At 37.7% G+C, this 21,776-nt stretch overlaps 1 protein-coding gene across 7 annotated transcripts in view; it reads right to left on the bottom strand.

Moving 5' to 3' along the window:
* Positions 1–21,776, bottom strand: part of atp11b (ATPase phospholipid transporting 11B (putative)) — a 66,237-nt gene that overhangs the window by 15,741 nt on the left and 28,720 nt on the right. For 5 of the 7 annotated variants that reach the window (XM_056267871.1, XM_056267866.1, XM_056267868.1 and 2 more), the window contains exons 19-29: positions 19,555–19,758; positions 18,475–18,628; positions 18,237–18,339; positions 10,172–10,317; positions 10,026–10,085; positions 8,742–8,869; positions 7,597–7,735; positions 7,177–7,200; positions 4,598–4,663; positions 4,418–4,521; positions 1,314–1,479 (exon numbers count right to left, since the gene is read on the bottom strand). In XM_056267871.1, coding sequence (XP_056123846.1) covers positions 1,314–1,479; positions 4,418–4,521; positions 4,598–4,663; positions 7,177–7,200; positions 7,597–7,735; positions 8,742–8,869; positions 10,026–10,085; positions 10,172–10,317; positions 18,237–18,339; positions 18,475–18,628; positions 19,555–19,758 — 1,294 coding nt within the window. The remainder of the gene's footprint in view (positions 1–1,313; positions 1,480–4,417; positions 4,522–4,597; positions 4,664–7,176; positions 7,201–7,596; positions 7,736–8,741; positions 8,870–10,025; positions 10,086–10,171; positions 10,318–18,236; positions 18,340–18,474; positions 18,629–19,554; positions 19,759–21,776) is intronic. The other 2 variants (XM_056267869.1, XM_056267870.1) reach the window with 1 other exon arrangement.

Genomic DNA, 21,776 nt, shown 5'->3' with positions numbered 1-21,776 from the left:
GAAAGTTGACAAATGTTGCGTTTGCTTCACACGAGAGCAGCCGTTTCCCAGCGTTGCCATGGGAACGTTATGAAGTGACGTGATTACGCGACGTGAACATCATCGAAAAGCTGTAAAACAGGAGCACACTTTATTTTTTTATATTTTATTTACTCATTTTTACAGAAGTTGTAGCATACTTGCATAGACAAGAAATTGTCTAGGGTGGTTAACGTAGCTAGCGCAATCGTAGGTAAGACACAAAGACAATTGAATGAGATATATTTATTGAAAGTTAAAGAAAAGGCATGGGTTATTATAGAGTATTTCTCTCATCCCTTACACTCTAGCATTCAGCTGCTTCCATCGAGGAGAAGGTTTAGACAACCTAGGGCGAGTAAAAATGTGTACCAGATGTCATTTGTGCCAACTGCTATTCGAATTTTAAATGCTGAGAAGATATGAATATGAGTAGGGGTGGATATGTAAGCTATGTATAGCTGCATGGGAATGTTACTGTTTTTATTTTATGTATATTTTTATGTTTGTGATGTCCTTGTGTGTGGTGTATAGTGAAGCCAAAGACAAATTTCCACTTGTGGACAATAAAGGAACTAAACTAAACTAAAAATATTTATTTTGTAAAGCTACAGAACTTGTTTGACTCATCAGTGTTTTGTAAGTTTGATGCGTTTATTAAGGTCTGAAATAAAGCAAGATGAGAACTGAAATATTCCAGCACTTTCTGTGATGTAGTTATGCTTGCTTATCATAGGAAGTAATAAGAAATAGCTCTTTACAGTAAGGCAGTAGCCTGGTGAGAACAGGGTGTTGGGGGAATCACTTTTTTCTCTATTTTTCATCAAACCGCAGTTTTTGCAAGTTCCCGCAAAATTGCATAAATATCCCGCATATCCCATCGCATTTTTAAAGAAAATGGGCCGCATAATCAAGGATTTTTGCCCGCAACAATCACAAAAAAACTCTGCTTTTTTCTGGAAGGACTGGTAAATGAGGAACTTTAACATCTTGTCAGTGAGGACGTTTTTTTTCACACAAATACTTGTAAACATGCCGCTACAACCTGCCATTATCTATTCTCATAATTCAACCAGGCAAGATGCATTGCCCTTCCAGAGTCCAGACATCCGCAGAAGATCTGTATTATCTGCATGTCTGAGTGAGCTCGAGTGAAGGCGAGTCGAAGCTGCTGGTGAGAGCTCATGCGGTGACGTGAGCCACATGCTTCAGTGTCAGCTTAGAGGAGCATAAATCTAGCACAATATTGGCATCTCTCTCTCCATCTGGATCAGTGTTTGAAGTGTGACGCTCACCTGAGATTTCTGCGTGCTGGTTGGGTGCAGGTGCCTGTAAAAGACCTTCTTGATGACATCAGGGAACAGGCAGGTGATGATGATGATGATGATGGCGAACCAGGCCGAGCCGCTGGACAGCAGCTGAACAAAGACGAAGTACATGTCCTGTGTGTGAAGGAACGGCCTAACGGAGAGGGAAATTAAATTCTTTATTATTACAAGGACAATGCATATTAACATGACAAGTCAAAATATGCCAGAGTTAGCCAAAAGGCTAGTTTTCATCTGCAGTCCTAGGCCAGATGTACAATAGGCAACCTAAAAATACAATGTAATACAACAATTTAATTAAAACATAACAGAATACAACAAACCATACAATTTCCAAAACCCAAAAAAAATATCAATGTTGACATATTTGCATGCTAAAAAGCCAAGTTTTAAAAGAAGAACGAAATTCATTATAACTATTTAATTCTCTAACTGATGTTGGGATGTCATTCCATTCTTTTGAGGCTTTAATGGAGAAGGCAGACTGGCTAAAAGCGGTTTTCCTGAAATTAATTACACAGTCCCTTCTAAGTGAACCTCTAGTGAGACGACTGTTATCCGATCTTAAACTCAGAAACTCACTAAGAGGTGGTCGGGGCCAGGCCATTAAGAATTTTATAAGCTAAACAGCCATTTGAAAACTTAAAGTTTTCCCAACTCAACAATTTATATTTAGATAAAATTTTACAATGATGAAAATGACGTGGTTTCTTATCAAAACATTTTAGCGTTTGTTTATATAAAGTCTGTATTGGTAGCAAGGTGGAGTGTTTAGCCTGAGACCAAGTAGTGAGACAATAATTCATATGTGAGAATATCATAGAGTGCATAAACATTTTGGCAGCTTGGGTAGACATTGAATTCCTGATATATCGAAAATTAGATAAATTGTATTTTATTTTCTTGACAGTTTTTGAAATGTGAGAATTAAACTTAAGTTTGGAGTCAATGATAATACCAAGATATTTAAATTCTGAAACAATTTCAATTTTTTTACCGGTAATAAATATGTCCGGATCAACTGCAGAGTTGGTGGTTTTACTAAAAAACAAACCCACTGTTTTGGAGAGATTTAACTGAAGGCTACTGTGGTTTAACCATTCACTAATTTTAACCATAGCATTTGTAAGTTTGGATGCCACTGCTGCTTTTGATGTTCCATGTATGTATAAAACAGTGTCATCTGCATACATTTGAACTCTCACTTCTGGGCACGCACGCGGCAAGTCATTAATATACATGCAAAACAAAAGGGGGCCCAATATAGACCCTTGGGGCACTCCAGTGGACAACTGAAGAGGTTCAGATTGAAAGCTGCCAATACGTACAGTTTGAGATCGTTGAGAAAGATAAGATTCTACCCACTTAAGAGCATTATTTGAAAAATTAAAATGAGATAGTTTAGACAGTAAAATATTGTGATTAACAGTGTCAAAGGCTTTCCTAAGATCTAAAAAAATAGCTCCAACAAACTTGTGCCTATCAAGCAATGATTTAATATTTTCGATAAAAAAACAGTACGCTGTCTCAGTGGAGTAATTTGACCTAAATCCAAATTGTAATGGATGAAGGGAACATACCGAGTTATTCAAGTGATCCCTAATCTGTTGGAACACCCATTTTTCTAAAACCTTAGATATTACTGGCAGAATGCTAATAGGTCTATAGTTGGAAATAATTTGTCTGTCTCCTGATTTAAATAAAGGGGAAACAATAGCTAATTTCCAAGCATTTGGGAATTCCCCCACAGAGATCGATTGATTTATAATTTTTGTGATCGGGATAATCAATGACGAGCCTAATTCTTTCAACATTGTATTATCCATACCAAAGACATCTTTCGCTTTCGAAATATTAAGTACAACTGACTGGAAATACAACTGACTGGAAACATCTCCAGTCAGTTGAAACCAACCAGGGTTTGATACTAGAGCCATCAAATATACAACTAATGAGCAAACGGGCAATTGTTTCAGAGGCAGAGCCTTGACTAAAATCCAAAGTACATTGCGCTGCTGGTCATGTGGGACCGGATCCAATGTAAGAGCAAACAGTTTTTACCAGCAAATCAACACAATGCAATAAACACTGTTTAGAAGGGAAAACCACCAATTTACACATCGTTCCTGACTTTCTCACACAGGACAAACAATAAAACCCAGTAACCAGAGACTTGAATCGTTCTAGATTACGGCGCAAGGATTTGAAGCAAAACCTTTAATAACAAAATTACTTTCCAACAAGATTTTAGAATGACTATACATGTCAAAATCTTGTGCATGAACGTCATGTTTTTAAAACAGAGTGTCAAGTTACAAGATCAACTTTTAAAGACCCTGCACTCATTTCCATGCCACTGCGCTACGCCCCGTGTTTTAAAATAAAAAAACATGTTGTCATCTGTAGAACTGTACTAGTTCAGTCGACAGGTTTCAACAAACCGGCATTGATTCAAAGTTTAATAAATAGTGGTCAACGGATATATATAGCCAAGGCGTACGTATATATTGACCGGTATTTGGCATTGTTTAAAGTATCGGCACCAGTGGTTTTGCGTTTGGCCGATGTGTCGTTAACGAGACTTTAATTTTAAGGCGAAGCAGACTTTAATTCACAGCGTCTGAGCACCAATTCATCTTTACCTTACTTTACCTTTATCAGCCTCGGCCATCAAAGAATCAATATCGGTCGGCCGTTATTTAGAATTGTTCACAATTTACAAATTTAATTAAATAAATGCATTTAAAAACTGCAGAAGATTGCAGGGATTTGTGTGGTGTGCATGACCAGTTACAATGCAAGGTTGTAACCGCATATTAAGGATTGGGGATAATGATAACTCATATTTGTTGACCACTAATCTGAATAATGGGAAAGACACATAGACCCATAATGTCTATGATGATTATAATACTTTGGATATGAAGTTGGAAAACATAAAAGTTCATTGATTAACCTTTTCAAATGAAACAAACTAAAAAAAAAGCAGAAAGTTAGAAATAAATGCCACCATTTCATGAGAACAACCTATACGCAGTAGGCATTATGGGAAAACACCGGCAATACTGTACCAGATGATGCCGCCGTAAAACAAGGAGAAGATGAAGTAGAAGGCGATGGAGCCCCATGTGACGAAGTGGTTCATCCACGTCCAGAAGTGTGTCTCTAAGGCCAGCTGTGGAGAGAACGGTGCACATGAAGGCCACGGGTCATTCACCAGCCCATCGCTGTGGCATTCGCCTGAGACTTACCTTCAGCGTTACCGTAATAACCATCACTGTGAATACTAAAGTGCCAAAAGTCCAGTTTCCGAACATCTGCAAGAAACAAACACACATTTAAAGAGTGTATCAAAAGATTAGCCTTTGATGTTGTATGTTGCAAATTAGGGGTGGGATAAAATATCGATAGGGCGACATATCGTTGTCGATCTCCGTGCGATGCGATAATAGATACTTAGCCGTCTATCAGCCGATCCCTAACACATCCACTGTTTACTTACAACCTGTTTTGGAAGCGCTGATCATTGTAGCCAATCACAGACATATCTGATGAGCGCGTGAACCCAGCGGCCAATCAGAGGCGTTTAAGAATCTGCTCAACAGCGCTCAAAATGCTAGATGGAAATGCTGGTATAGTCACATTTTTTTAATACCCAAGTCCGTACCTTTGACAACACTATTCCCAGGTTTATTTATAAGGAAGCTGGTAAACACCGAGATGTTCCCAGGTTTAAATAAAAGAGGCTGGTACATTTTGAAATGTACCAGGTTTATATAAAACAAGGCGATAAGCAGTTAAATGTGTCAGTTTAAACACAAAAGGAAAAAGTTTAAGCTTTTATGCTTTTAAGCTCTAATGTTTAATTTACTTAAAATGTTTTTAAATTTGATTTAGTTTTTGTGCTGTTTTCTAACAGTTTGGACTTGAATAAAGAGAAAATCTGCACTTAACCTTTTCACAGGCATTTTGTTTTCACAGTTAGACAGATATCGTGATGTATCATTATAGGATTGTCTAGCAATATATCGATTATTGCAGAATTGCTGCATCGTAGGGGTGTAACGATATCCGCATGTCACGATTCGATACATATCACGATACGATATTGTGATACTCCAAGACAAAAACTTAACAAAAAATGCTAAATTTGGCATTTCATTGTGTGTGTAAAAATGAATAGGCTTGGACTCGGCGCTGGAAACTCAAAGCACAGGACAATAGAGACACCAGAGTAACAATATTCATGATTCTGAAGCTGAAATACAGGATTATTGTAGATGAATATGCTTGCACTCGGTCACTGACTAGATATATTTAAAATAATGTCGGCCACTTTTTACAGGTAACATCAGACATCTGGCATTATCAGGACCACAAAAATCCCCCATTGGATTTTTATACATTATATATAGCAGTTTAAGACACTAAAACTAGAGCTGGGTTTCGATTCAAATTTCAAGAATCGATTCGATTCCGATTCTCAAGATCTTGAATCGATTATCATTATTCGATTCGATCCGATTTTCGAGATTTAGATAAGTGTTTTTGTTTTTTTCCAGCTGTTACCTGAATTACAGGACTGTAGTTATGCAACATATTGATACTATTAGGCTATTATAGACATTTAACTGCTTGTTTTGAACTTCATGCATGTGTATTGAATGTTAAACAAGTTCATAATGATAACAAACAAGACTGTTTATCGTGGTGATGTGTAGCCTACAGAGGCTTCGCACAGACAGTGAATGAGAGAGATCGGCAGAGCGCGTGCGGATTACCTGCGTCTGTCTTTGAAGTCATATGTATTCGTGAAAAAGGTTGCCGTGTCAAAGGAAAGCGAAATATTTGTCGTATCATCCTTTTAACGTTCACGTCACGGGTATTTACCATAAATGCGCGTCAGCAGCAGCGCTGGTCAGCATTCCACAGCGCGAGGAAGCCGCGGGGAAATAAAATCAGCGAGTCACGCATTGAATCAATGCCATATTGGTCTCTAATAAGTGAAGCATCAGCTTCAGCGTTACCCATGTGACGCATTGCTGCTCAGCTGAGCCTTGAAAAGTGGAACTCAAAGTTAAAAATAATTAACACCTTGTTTCATTACATCTCTTTTAATGAATCAGCTTTTTTGAACGTGTTCGTTGAATGAACGAATGACTCACTCAAAGCCCGTTGTTGTAACTGTGCGCGCTGAGTGAAAGCCTTTCAATGCGCATACAGGGATCTCCCAGTCGCGGCAAGTTAAAGTTCACGGGGAAAATGTAAGCCTATTATTAAATCGATCCTCTGAGTTACGGATCGATCTCTATAAATTAATATGAAAATCGATTCAGAATTGGTGAATCGATTTTTTCAACACAGCCCTAACTAAAACTCTGAAAACTTGACTTTTTTTCCCCTCACACAGTAATTTTTATTTTGGGTGAACTATCCACAATACACATTGTTGCATTTTTGTATTGCGATATATTGCGACACCCCTACTGTATCGTGATATGATCGGTATCGTGAATCGTATGATACCCTGTGATTCCCAACCCTAGTGCGACTCTGCAAACTAAATATCTGGAGGGTTTAAATTCCTCCAAAATGAAACATGTGATCAAGCCTGCTCAATCGCTTTATATCAGGGAGATTCCGGCTTGTCGGATGCCATTTGCTGTCATGAAAAAGGCGAGTGAGGCAGCGCTTCCAAAACTTGCCGTAATAGAGGATGGCAGTGTATCAAAAGAACACGGATCAGAGCCACTCGTGCTGAAGCAAAGCACAGAGACAGCTGGTCATCAGAAGAGACACATGCATCAACTGGAATCCACTCAGCTCTTACCAGTTGCCTGTTAGCTCGCAAAATCTGAGAGCATGCACAGCGGGAAAGAGAAAGAGAGAGGCAGAAAAAGAGAGAGAATATGGATAAGTAGTAAAAGCCAACATCCACTGACACTGAACAGTGTGCTACAAATGTGCCAGATAACGGCGTAATTAGTTTGAGGATTGATGCTTTGTGTCTGAAAGCTGGAGTTAATCAATAGTCACTGAGGCTAAGTATTAACGTTTAAGTGCATTCATTATCTTAAGCCCTTGGAGTTAAATAATTCAGATAGCATCTCTGAGATCTATACGTAACGCGTTGTGGAGGATTTCAAAGACTTTCATGCTAGCAATATGAGAGTCGAGCCACAGACACACATGAGCTGGAATGACAGAACAGGAGGAGGAGAGGAGATGAAGCCGGAGAGGTAAAGCTGACCTGTCCGTTTCCCATCAGCGTGGTGTCTTCTCCCATCAGGATGTAGGAGCCGAAGAAGAAGACGAAGGCGTGGCAGAAGCCCAGGAAGGTCCAGTACAAAAAGGTTTTGAAGGAAAGCTGGGAATTTTTGCTGATGTCTCTGATGAAGGGAGAATAAAGGCTCACATGACAGTCAACATGCAATTAAAACCAACCCTAATTTACTGCACTAAAAGAGCTGGTTCATTTTCTAAGTGCTATTTTTGCCAAAGTAAAACTACTAAAATAGTTTTCGCTAATTGAAATAAAGCTGCAATAAAATAAAATATAAATAGATGAAAACCTTAAACGAGAACGTAATTTAAAATTACTAAACGGCTTCTTTTTTTGGTTAATATTTTGAATTAAATGTATTTTTATGTCCTGTTTTTAATTTTTTTTAAGTTTTAGAAATGTTGTTGTGTGTTTTTGAAATTCTGTTAGTTAAACAAAAAAAGTATATATAGTTTTTAAGTTGGAGTTATTTTAGTGCTTCAACCTAAACGAAACAAAAATGAGGTAATGTCGCTGTACAACTAGCAGAAATAAAATAAGTGTTTTATTTCAATGCAGTTAGTTTATTTTTTTTAAGTAATGTTGATACTGTGTGTGTGTATGCATGCATGTATATATATATATATATATATAATTTATATATATAAATTTTTTTTTCATTAAAATTTTGTAAAATTATTTTCACTAACTACATTTATATGCCATTTTAATCAAGAGTACAACTTGTTGTACAAATTGTTTATTTGACATTTTGTCAATATTTCATTGTGTAATATTCAGCCATTTTAATCAAGAGTACAACTGATTAAAATGGCTGAATATTACATGATGAAATATTGACAAAATGTCAAATAAAACTAAACTGGAACTGCCCTGAGAGCTTAGGGTTAATCTATATGATGTTATAATAGTAAGCACTTTACTTTAAAACAAATTTTGCTCACTGCACCATGTTATGGACTGATGGATCAAAATCTGGTGTTCACTAATCGTTTCCCCTTACTGAAAAAAACCCTGTGTTTTGGTATTATTTAAGTTAAAACCATCAGATTTCTTCCCTGTGTCCTGCAGCCAGGCCTGTCCCGAGCCGTCAGAGGCGTGTGCTGGTGTACCTGTAAAGTGCAGGTTTGCTCTGCAGGACGTGTGGATGCACCAGCTGCTCAAACAGACTGTACACCAGTATGGGCAGAGAGGTGAAGCAGATATTATACAGCGTCAGGTACACGCTGTCATAAAGAGTCTGCGAGAACAAGAGAGCAGGAGAAATCACACACTGATCACACCTCACAAAGGTCAGAGGTCAAACTCAAATCTCCAGACTTAACCAACATTTCAAAGACCGTACGATTAGACCGAAAAGGCACTGTGTATATAGTCTGAGCAAAGAATAATGCGTATTATAAAGAGGAGGAATCAATTTAAAGTGTAAAGGTCACACAGCGGAACACACATGACCAACTTTAACCAGTTGTGAAGTCTCATTATTAAGTCAAATTATTACTCATTCCTATTGAAATGACTGGCGTTTGCTTGTAAAAATAATTCGCTGAACAATGGCAAATGTGACTATTTTGGACAAAATATTGGACCCACACCTTGTTACACTTGTGGTGTTCCGGGTCAAAAATGACCAGCCTCAAAAAAATTGCTCATAAAACTCTCCATTACATATACTCTATATTATTATTATTATCATGGATAATAACATGGTTTATCAATTGGATTTGATCTTTTTGTTACCTTGTATTCATTTTTGGATCTGATTGATTGTAAGCCTCCTTTTTCTGAGGTTAAGCAATTGTTGATAAAAAAAAAAGCATTATTTGTGGATAAAATTTAATAAAAATAAATAAATAAAAATTATTCTGTACAATTTATCACACTAGTGTGCTTTAATGTTTAACCCGGACGTTTTTGTCGAAATGCTTTTATCTTGTACAAAATGGCACAAAGGCGCACTTATGGTGTTCCTGGTCAAAACAGACCGGACTACAAAAAAATATTGTATAAATCTCTCGTTATGCTACATTGTCACCAAATATTGGATTAAATATTTTTGTCAACATGTTTTCTTTCAATTAGGACAGGTTTTGTATTTATTTTTGAAACTGACTGAATGTAGACATCACTGATCTGAGATTATAATGGTCAAAAATGACCATCCATTGAAAATGAAGGAGGGAAATTTGAAAATAAGAGAAACATTTAGTGTTCAGGAGCATGTTCATCATGTTCACGTTTACATGAGTGCTTGCAAAGACAAAGGCCTCGGACCTGTGCATGTGTGGATGGATATACACACTCACACACAGAAGGTGTTACAGGGTTTTAAACACAGCACACGGCTTAAGGACTGTACAACACTGACATACGAAATGACATCAAGACACACTTACTTGCTGTGAGAACAAACAGAAGAACTGGTATAAAAACTGGGGAGTGATAAAGCACACATTCTACAAGAAAAAGAAAACAAAGACCATTATCAAAACACAAATCTCTCGAAAGCAACACAATAGGCTTCCACTCTGATAAAACGTACCTTGTAGAAAAAGTATTGCACAAGGGTTGCTATTCTAACGTAGTAGAAATGGCCATGTACAAGCAGCAATTTGGAGAGGAACTTGAACCTCGCGATTGCATAGTCGCTGTTTCTCACGGCCTGTCTTCCTTCTTTGCCCATGATTCCTGTATAGAGTTTAATTCAGTTAGCTTCATTGAAATTCCTGCAATAACATCCGAATTGCAAGTGGTTAAAGGGATAGTTCACCCAAAAATTAAAATTAGCCCATGATTTACTCTCCCTCAAGCCATCCTAGTAGGTGTATATGATTTTCTAATACAATCAGAGTTATATAAAAAAAAATCCTGGCTCTTCCAAGCTTTATAATGGCAGTGAATGGATGTTTCTCTTTTGAAGTCCATAAAAGTGCATCTATTCATGATAAAAGTGCATCTATCCATGATAAAGGTGCATCTATCCATGATAAAAGTGCATCTGTCCATGATAAAAGTGCATCTATCCATGATAAAAGTGCGTCTATCCATGATAAAAGTGCATCTATCCATGATAAAAGTGCATCTATCCATGATAAAAGTGCATCTATCCATGATAAAAGTGCATCTGTCCATGATAAAAGCGCATCTATCCATGATAAAAGTGCATCTGTCCATGATAAAAGCGCATCTATCCATGATAAAAGCGCATCTATCCATGATAAAAGTGCATCTATCCATGATAAAAGTGCATCTATCCATGATAAAAGTGCATCTGTCCATGATAAAAGTGCATCTGTCCATGATAAAAGCGCATCTATCCATGATAAAAGCGCATCTCTCCATGATAAAAGCGCATCTATCCATGATAAAAGTGCATCTATCCATGATAAAAGTGCATCTGTCCATGATAAAAGTGCATCTATCCATGATAAAAGCGCATCTGTCCATGATAAAAGCGCATCTATCCATGATAAAAGCGCATCTATCCATGATAAAAGCGCATCTATCCATGATAAAAGCGCATCTATCCATGATAAAAGTGCATCTATCCATGATAAAAGTGCATCTATCCATGATAAAAGTGCATCTATCCATGATAAAAGTGCATCTATCCATGATAAAAGCGCATCTATCCATGATAAAAGCGCATCTATTCATGATAAAAGCGCATCTATCCATGATAAAAGTGCATCTGTCCATGATAAAAGTGCATCTGTCCATGATAAAAGTGCATCTGTCCATGATAAAAGTGCATCTATTCATGATAAAAGCGCATCTATCCATGATAAAAGCGCATCTATCCATGATAAAAGCGCATCTGTCCATGATAAAAGTGCATCTGTCCATGATAAAAGTGCATCTATCCATGATAAAAGTGCATCTATCCATGATAAAAGTGCATCCGTCCATGATAAAAGCGCATCTATCCATGATAAAAGTGCATCTATCCATGATAAAAGTGCATCTATCCATGATAAAAGCGCATCTATCCATGATAAAAGTGCATCGATCCATGATAAAAGCGCATCTCTCCATGATAAAAGTGCATCTATCCATGATAAAAGCGCATCTATCCATGATAAAAGCGCATCTCTCCATGATAAAAGTGCATCTATTCATGATAAAAGTGCATCTGTCCATGATAAAAGTGCATCTGTCCATGATAAAAGTGCGTCTATCCATGATAAAAGTGCATCTATTCATGATAAAAGCGCATCTATCCATGATAAAAGTGCATCTGTCCATGATAAAAGTGCGTCTATCCATGATAAAAGTGCATCTATTCATGATAAAAGTGCATCTATCCATGATAAAAGCGCATCTATCCATGATAAAAGTGCATCTGTCCATGATAAAAGCGCATCTATCCATGATAAAAGCGCATCTCTCCATGATAAAAGTGCATCTATTCATGATAAAAGTGCATCTGTCCATGATAAAAGTGCGTCTATCCATGATAAAAGTGCATCTATTCATGATAAAAGCGCATCTATCCATGATAAAAGCGCATCTATCCATGATAAAAGTGCATCTGTCCATGATAAAAGTGCGTCTATCCATGATAAAAGTGCGTCTATTCATGATAAAAGTGCATCTATCCATGATAAAAGTGCATCTGTCCATGATAAAAGTGCATCTATCCATGATAAAAGTGCATCTATCCATGATAAAAGTGCGTCTATCCATGATAAAAGTGCGTCTATCCATGATAAAAGTGCATCTATCCATGATAAAAGTGCATCTATCCATGATAAAAGTGCATCTATCCATGATAAAAGTGCATCTGTCCATGATAAAAGTGCATCTGTCCATGATAAAAGTGCGTCTATCCATGATAAAAGTGCATCTATTCATGATAAAAGCGCATCTATCCATGATAAAAGTGCATCTGTCCATGATAAAAGTGCGTCTATCCATGATAAAAGTGCATCTATTCATGATAAAAGTGCATCTATCCATGATAAAAGCGCATCTATCCATGATAAAAGTGCATCTGTCCATGATAAAAGCGCATCTATCCATGATAAAAGCGCATCTCTCCATGATAAAAGTGCATCTATTCATGATAAAAGTGCATCTGTCCATGATAAAAGTGCGTCTATCCATGATAAAAGTGCATCTATTCATGATAAAAGCGCATCTATCCATGATAAAAGCGCATCTATCCATGATAAAAGTGCATCTGTCCATGATAAAAGTGCGTCTATCCATGATAAAAGTGCGTCTATTCATGATAAAAGTGCATCTATCCATGATAAAAGTGCATCTGTCCATGATAAAAGTGCATCTATCCATGATAAAAGTGCATCTATCCATGATAAAAGTGCATCTGTCCTAGTGTTGCACGGTGCACCGATATTTCAAAAGTATCGCGTTACTCGGAAATTAAAAACTTCACGATACCTACATTTATTAGTATCGATACTTCTAAGAATGACCGCGTTCCAGATTTGTAAGAGAGTATTGCATGTTGGTGTGTGCAACGCACGCTTCCAGTGCCTCCCTATGGACGTCTGTGTTTTTCTCCTCATGCGCGTGTGACAGGGCGCGTGAACTGAACGAGCGCAGTGAGAGAGAGAGCCCCGGTCGCGCGCGCGCACTCTCTCTCTGCGTAGCCAGGCGAAAGTATAAACAAGGCTTCACCGTCTCTCTCTCTCTCTCTCTCTCTCTCTCTCATATTAATCAAAATAAATCGACACGATGGTAAGGTCGGGTGACTAAAATTTCATGTGGAGCATTCAGAGTTTTTTTTTCTTCTTTTTTTTTCTGAATTACCGCTAGGAGTAAATTGTGGTAAAATACGTTGCCTTATCTTCTCTGAAAAGCGTTCCGCACATTCAGCTGACACAAACCACACTTTAAATAAACGAAAAAAACTATCCAGTCATGATATGTTTTCTGTGATGACACAAATCTTGTGGGATGTCCTAATATGGGATGATTTTAGTATCAAAATGATTAACACGTGCAAGCACACTTATCAATGAACTTGATACATGTTGCAGAAATGTTTTATCCATGCCTTTCAACTTGTGTGTGCAAAATTCAAAATTGAATGAATGTGAAGCAATTTGTACAAATAGAGACATTTTTGTGAATACAAATGTTTTCCTTTGTATTAGTGTATCATAATTTGCACATGCAACACAGAAGACGTGCATGTGTGGATCAGGTGACGCGCGTGCATTCATTGACTCGATTCATTGAGTCGATCCTATTTGATTCATTTGGATTTTGAGACTTTCATTTCGCGGGTTTCGCCTTGCACGATCCACACACAGCTGTCTGAGAAAAGCTGCTACCACTAGATGGCAGTATTCTGCTAAAACAGACAACGGCAGCATAATCAGGCGTTCTTCCGCATTTAAGACGCTTAATGAGAGTGATATTGAAGCACCAAATTTAGTACACAATAATATAGGCCTACCCTATTAATAAAGCATACTTTATAGAGGTAAACAGATAACATCAGATTATGAACAACACCCATAGAAAACCATTAGTTGCATGTTCAATAGCCTACGGTATATTGGCTACTGAGTTTAAATATCACCGTCTTACTGCATTGACGTTAAGCTTTTTCTTTATAATATGCTCTATGGGAGGAAAACTATATAGCCTACAGACAAGAGACTATGAACGCAACGCACGGCGTTTCAAGTTAATACAATTTTCCTTCCTGTTAAAAAAAAGGTGAAATTTCGCAGTTGCGTTCATATTATATGCTTATTTTTATCTGACTACACATTGTGTACATAGTATACAAGCAGGAATTTGAAAATGTCTGTTTTTAAATATTAAAGACGATTTTCGCAGTAGCCTACATTTATTTTCCCTTGACCCTTAAGCCATAGGCTATAGGCCTAGTCTTACTATAGCACGATGAGTTTTAACAATATGCAACCATTGTATATCGACATGAAATATTAATTGAAAATCAACTGGCGTAGCGGGCCTGTAGCTGCATATTTCTACATGAGAATGCTTTGACGCGCTAACCACAGCTCATGATGCACAAGGGAACGTCTGCCAATTCCACTAACTGCGTTAAAACCACTGATCTATAATGTCATTCTATATAGATCAGTGGTTAAAACGTATAATTTGTTTTAATTCAAATTACTTTTTAAATTTAATAACAGACATTTTCAAATTCCAAAGCTCGTAGAAGGTTTCTGTAAGACTGACTTACAAGTAAAATTTGGACAATACTTCCCTTCATGTAGCCTGTATTCTGCAGAAAAATACTGTAATTCACCAAAAGGGTTTTTTCATGTTCAAAATGGTTGTAGTATGTTCAGTGACTAGACTGGCTTACTACAGGTGAAATTGCCCCAATAACTCCCTTCATGTAGCCTATTTAGTAAACAATTATTATTTTATAAAAAAATTACTGTAATTAACCAAACGGGTTTTTGGTGACTTACTACAAGTGAATAATGTAAAATTTCACCTGACTTGTCACTAGGAACGTACTACAACCTTTGGAACATGAATAGAAAAACAATTTACAGTAAATTAAAAAATTGTAGGCTACTGTTCAATCGAGATATTGGCTGGACATAGTACAGTAACAGTAGGCTAAGTCAGTCTGCCCACTAGACTTCCAAGGTTATAATATAACCTTGGAAATATGTTCATTTGAATGAATGACTGGACGTTTATATTTTTTTGACTGTGAGTGGAGTTTGCAGATGGTCCCTTTATAAAATGAGGCGAATATCAAACCTAAAACTTACTTCACTGCACTCTCGGACCGGTTGCTCTCCCATTCACATGCAAAGTTAAACGCAACTGCAGAATTTTTATTTCATGTTAAGCTTTTTCTTTTTAACAGGCTCGGGAAGGAAATGTTATTAACTTGAAACGCCGTACATTGCGTTCATGTAGTCTCTTGTCTGTAGGCTATATAGTTTTCCTCCCATAGAGCATATTATAAAGAAAAAGCTTAACGTCAATGCAGTAAGACGGTGATATTTAAACTCAGTAGCCAATACACCTTACTGAACATGCAACGCGCGATTGCACGTTAAGCGTTTTATAATGGTTTTCTATGGGTGTTGTTCATAATCTGATGTTATCTGTTTACCTCTATAAAGTATGCTTTATTAATAGGGTAGGCCTATATTATTGTGTACTAAATTTGGTGCTTCAATATCACTCTCATTAAGCGTCTTAAATGCGGAAGAACGCCTGATTATGCTGCCGTTGTCTGTTTTAGCAGAATACTGCCATCTAGTGGTAGCAGCTTTTCTCAGACAGCTGTGTGTGGATCGTGCAAGGCGAAACCCGCGAAATGAAAGTCTCAAAATCCAAATGAATCAAATAGGATCGACTCAATGAATCGAGTCAATGAATGCACGCGCGTCACCTGATCCACACATGCACGTCTTCTGTGTTGCATGTGCAAATTATGATACACTAATACAAAGGAAAACATTTGTATTCACAAAAATGTCTCTATTTGTACAAATTGCTTCACATTCATTCAATTTTGAATTTTGCACACACAAGTTGAAAGGCATGGATAAAACATTTCTGCAACATGTATCAAGTTCATTGATAAGTGTGCTTGCACTTGTTAATCATTTTGATACTAAAATCATCCCATATCCTAACCGCCGGGATAATCACACAACGCGCACATGTCCGATAATGACACATCCAATTTGCGAACTAATGACTCATTTGAACCGATTCATTTTAATGAATGGTTAAAACAACTGATCTGTCTGAATCGGTGTATAACTAATCGCTAACACTTTGTAATAAGGTTTCATAAATTACATAAAAAGTAGACTACAGTTTGCTTACTCAAGTGTAAGTTTTTAAAACAAATAACCCCCCCCCCAAGACTACTTTTTTCCACACAGTGCTATCAGGAATCGATAAGAGAATCGTTAAAGAATCGGATCGATAAGCAGAATCGTCAGTGGCATTGATATTGATAAAATCTTATGTTTCTTATGATAACTGAGATAATGCTGCTATATTCATTTATTTTTTTACCTTGAATGTCATTGCTCTAATTTATTTTTTATATTTTTCATATTTCATATTTTGTTCAAATGGTTAATATAGCCTATATGCTGTTCATATGTTCATTTATTAGTGTGTTATATGATTAGAATGTTGTCCCAGTTTTAAAATAAAGCACAGCAATGATATTTGAGTGTTTCTCCCTTTTCAGGAAAAGTATCGAAAAAGTATCGAAATCGCAATTCTTGACTTGGTATTGGTATCGAAACAATAATTTTGGTATCGTGACAACACTAATCTGTCCATGATAAAAGTGCATCTCTCCATGATAAAAGTGCATCTATCCATGATAAAAGTGCATCTCTCCATGATAAAAGTGCATCTCTCCATGATAAAAGTGCATCTATCCATGATAAAAGTGCATCTCTCCATGATAAAAGTGCATCTCTCCATGATAAAAGTGCATCTCTCCATGATAAAAGTGCATCTATCCATGATAAAAGCGCATCTATCCATGATAAAAGCGCATCTATCCATGATAAGTGCATCTATCCATGATAAAAGTGCATCTGTCCATGATAAAAGTGCATCTGTCCATGATAAAAGCGCATCTATCCATGATAAAAGTGCATCTGTCCATGATAAAAGTGCATCTATCCATGATAAAAGTGCATCTATCCATGATAAAAGTGCATCTATCCATGATAAAAGCGCATCTCTCCATGATAAAAGTGCATCTATCCATGATAAAAGTGCATCTATCCATGATAAAAGTGCATCTGTCCATGATAAAAGTGCATCTATCCATGATAAAAGTGCATCTGTCCATGATAAAAGCGCATCTATCCATGATAAAAGTGCATCTATCCATGATAAAAGTGCATCTGTCCATGATAAAAGTGCATCTATCCATGATAAAAGTGCATCTGTCCATGATAAAAGTGCATCTGTCCATGATAAAAGTGCATCTATCCATGATAAAAGTGCATCTATCCATGATAAAAGTGCATCTATCCATGATAAAAGTGCATCTATCCATGATAAAAGCGCATCTCTCCATGATAAAAGCGCATCTATCCATGATAAAAGTGCATCTATCCATGATAAAAGTGCATCTGTCCATGATAAAAGTGCATCTATCCATGATAAAAGTGCATCTGTCCATGATAAAAGCGCATCTATCCATGATAAAAGTGCATCTATCCATGATAAAAGTGCATCTGTCCATGATAAAAGTGCATCTATCCATGATAAAAGTGCATCTGTCCATGATAAAAGTGCATCTGTCCATGATAAAAGTGCATCTGTCCATGATAAAAGTGCATCTATCCATGATAAAAGTGCATCTATCCATGATAAAAGTGCATCTATCCATGATAAAAGTGCATCTGTCCATGATAAAAGTGCATCTATCCATGATAAAAGTGCATCTATCCATGATAAAAGTGCATCTATCCATGATAAAAGTGCTGCTCACGGCTGCTGGGGTTAATAAAGGCCTTCTGAAGTGGAGCCATGCATTTTATTACACATCTGAAATAAGTATGTCATACACACCTAGGATGGCTTTAGGGTGACTAATTTTCATTTTTGGGTGAGCTAACCCTTTAAGTTGTTCGGGTACCTACCGATACCAACGTGAGCCTCTTGGATCATGCTGACATCATTGGCTCCATCTCCGATGGCTAATGTAATGGGCTTCTCTGGGGAAGTCTTCAACAGTCTCACCACCTGCCAAACACACAGGAGCCTTTAACACCAGTGCTATGAAAACAACAGGGTAGTGTGGGGAAATATAGCGTATAAGTGTGTGCGACCTCTGGCCTGAAACCTGAACACACACACACATGGAGTAAGGTAACTCACCTTGGCTTTCTGGAGAGGAGCCATTCTGCAGCAGAGCACCGCTGAGCAGTTCTTACACACATCCATGAAGAGTTTCTCATGTTCCCGCAGAGCCAGAGAAAGACTCGCCCCGTCCACCACCAGCCCGTGCTGGATCACATGATCCTCTTTGATCCTGGACAAACACAGGCACACCATCACACCCATCTCAAACACACCAGCTTAACATTTCTCCATCAACAACACATTAGGTCACGGCTTTTCCTATGCCTTAAAATGGACACATTTCCACTTGCCCTGACGAATTTTGCACTAGCACAAAAAGCAATAAATAAATAAAAAAGGGTAACACTTTATTTTTCAGTGTCCTTGTTACATATGTACTTACGATAGTAATAATAGTAAATTATGCATAATTACATGCAGTTAACCCCCTCTACCAAACCCTAATCCTACCCTAACCCTATACTATAGTAAGTACATGTAGTCAATTAATATTACTCAGTACTTAAATGTATAATTACACCTTAAAATAAAGTGTAACCTAAAATAGTAACAATTTTCGTTGTTTCTTGAGAGTGCAGGCCTTATTGGTCATTATATGTGACCCTGGACCACAAAACCAGTCACGAGTCGCACGGGTTTATTTGTGGCAATATCCAACAATACATTGTATGGGTCAAAATTATCAAATTTTCTTTTATGCCAAAAATCATTAGGATATTCAGTAAAGATCATGTTCCATGAAGATATCTTGTACATTTCCTACCGTAAATATATAAAACATGTATTTTGGTGAGTGGATGCTGCACAATCGTGAACATTAATGCACAACTTTAAAGGAGATTTTCTCAATGTTTCGATTTTTTTTTTTGCACCCTCAGATTCCAGATTTTCAAAAAGTTGCATCTCGTCCAAATAAACATCCTAACAAACCAAACATCAATGGAAAGCTTATTTATTCAGCCTTCAGATGACGTCTACATCTCAATATCAAAAACTTGACCCATGTGACTGGTTTAGTGGTCCAGGGTCACATCTATGGCATCACTATCGTGTCAGGCATGAGTGAGGTGAGAGGGTTGGGCTGTGGTGCTGTACCTCCTGGCGAGCCTGCGGAGCTGCTCTGCGCACTCGTTGTCTGATCTCTGCTGCACGAGCTCCAGGATGTTCATGGTGCGGTGGAAATGACCACAGGAGAGGCTCACGCTGACCGCTGTCTCGTGCTTGTCACCGGTCAACACCCACACCTTGATCCCAGCCAATCGCAGCGCTTCAATCGTCTCCTGGACCTTGTCCTGCAGCCTACACACACACACACACACACGAAGACATGTGAATTTAAACTGCTGCAGTGTTTCCGCTACATTCATTCTGCCGTGGCGGGCCGCCACACCTAAAATCCTCCCGCCACGGCTGCAGCTTCAGTGAGGTCCGATATTGTCATACTATTGTGTTATTATTGTTAAGCCCCACTAAAGGCATACAAAAAAACAGTGTAAAGCACCATAAAGTTTTCGCACTATATTCCAAGACTTCTAAAGTCTTTCAATAGCATAATGTGAGGTAAAAACGAATATTTAAGTCGTTAAGTTAAAATGGAAACTCATCTCTCCTCAGTCATTCTCCATGTATTCAGCATTCAAACAGCGCGTCGCGTTCGGGTACCACAGTAACACGACGACACTCTCTTCAAGATCAATGTTTCCATTATTATACTTTATTTGTAGATAAAGATCTATGTTTTGCATAAAATGACTTTATCTTGTTTATACTGTATTGCGCTTTCTAAATCATATTCCTTTCTCCCGGGTGTCTGTTAGATTACAGCACTGGAGTAAAGAGCGCTATGAATTGTTCTTCATGCGCACTGTAACTGAAATTTAAAACTGTTAAAAGAAAAGGCTCAATAAACTGTTGCATAGATAGTCTCTTCTCTTCGGTTTGTGCTTTGAACTTTTCAATCAATGCGAAGCGCTGCGCGCCGCGCTGTGACTTCGCGTTGCTTCAAGAGCATCATTCTGCGCACGGGATGCGCATAATCGCTTTGCCGCTCTTAATGAAGCCTTTCATAATACTTAGGGGAGGTTTGAACACCTGGGGCAAGGGGGCGTGGCCAATGGGAATAACCCTCATGGGCCACGCCCCCTCCCGAAATGGGCCTGCCACCACAGTTAGAAAAAATCCTAGAGGAAACACTGTGCTGTATTAGTTTTGATTTCAGTTATTAATATATATATTAGAGGTGGGCATAGATTAATTTTTTTAATCTAGATTAATCTAGATTAATATTGAAATTAATCTAGATTAATCTAGATTAAAATGGCTCATTTGAATTCTCCCGAAGGCATTCAGAATATGTGTGCCACCCAAATAATGACTAAAAGTAAGTCTTTGAGAATAGTTTGCCTCGCGTAGGGATGTGCATTTCTGCCAAAAATGACAGAAAGGGAGGCCAATTTCATCTTTAGCGATTTGTCATCAAACAAACTGTTTATTAATTGAACAAGTGACATGTTTTCGTCCTTTTTTTTAACATAGTAGGCTAATTGGAAGAAGAAAAAAAACAATACGCACGACAGTCCGTTTTTGCATCGCCAATGCTCGTTAGATAAAAAAATAATGTCATCATATGTCATAAGAATTTTATGTGAACCTGCCTTGTTACTGCAATAGCCTCATTTTTAAACAAATTAGTTTCAATCAATGTAAACTATTCGTGCGATTATGCCACTGCGCAATACACGGGCAATACACACACAATGTATTACCTGAATGAAATGAAATCGAATGTATCGTCCTGTGGAATCATTCATTCACAGACAGCTTACGAAGATGTTCAACTAATAAAGATCTTCATCGCTGGCAAAAATATGATGCATTTGCAGATTTGCATTCACTAGACTAGACTGTAGATCGGCCACTTCATCCAACGCTCTTGATGCTCTTAAATCTTCCTGTTTCGACTCCGAGTGTGAATTGAAAGCGCTTCAGACGATTCAGTGCGCGAGGAACTGAACAGATCAACTGATTCGCGAACCGATTTAGACAGATCATCTGACAACTTGTTTGATGAAGTCTTTGAACAGAATCGACTCAAAAGAGTGATTCATTTGTAAATGAGCATCGCTCATGCCCATACAAAGGACACAGCGCGCTTGGAATAAACTCATTTAACAACGTATTGCATTAAAATAAAGTAACGAGAGGACGTCACCCAACGTAACAAAGTAAAAGTACACCTTGTGTCCCTGACAGGAAAATACCCTGCGCGATCTGTGACAGTAGGCGCGGCGTCATACTACACATTAGAATTGCGCGAA

This window comes from Rhinichthys klamathensis, unplaced genomic scaffold (assembly GCF_029890125.1).
Source record: "Rhinichthys klamathensis goyatoka isolate OS25496 unplaced genomic scaffold, OSU_Roscu_1.1 h1tg000264l_1, whole genome shotgun sequence".
NCBI lineage: Eukaryota > Metazoa > Chordata > Actinopteri > Cypriniformes > Leuciscidae > Rhinichthys > Rhinichthys klamathensis.
The sequence above is the reverse complement of the archived record's forward strand: the minus strand, read 5'-3'. Positions and strand labels throughout refer to the sequence as shown.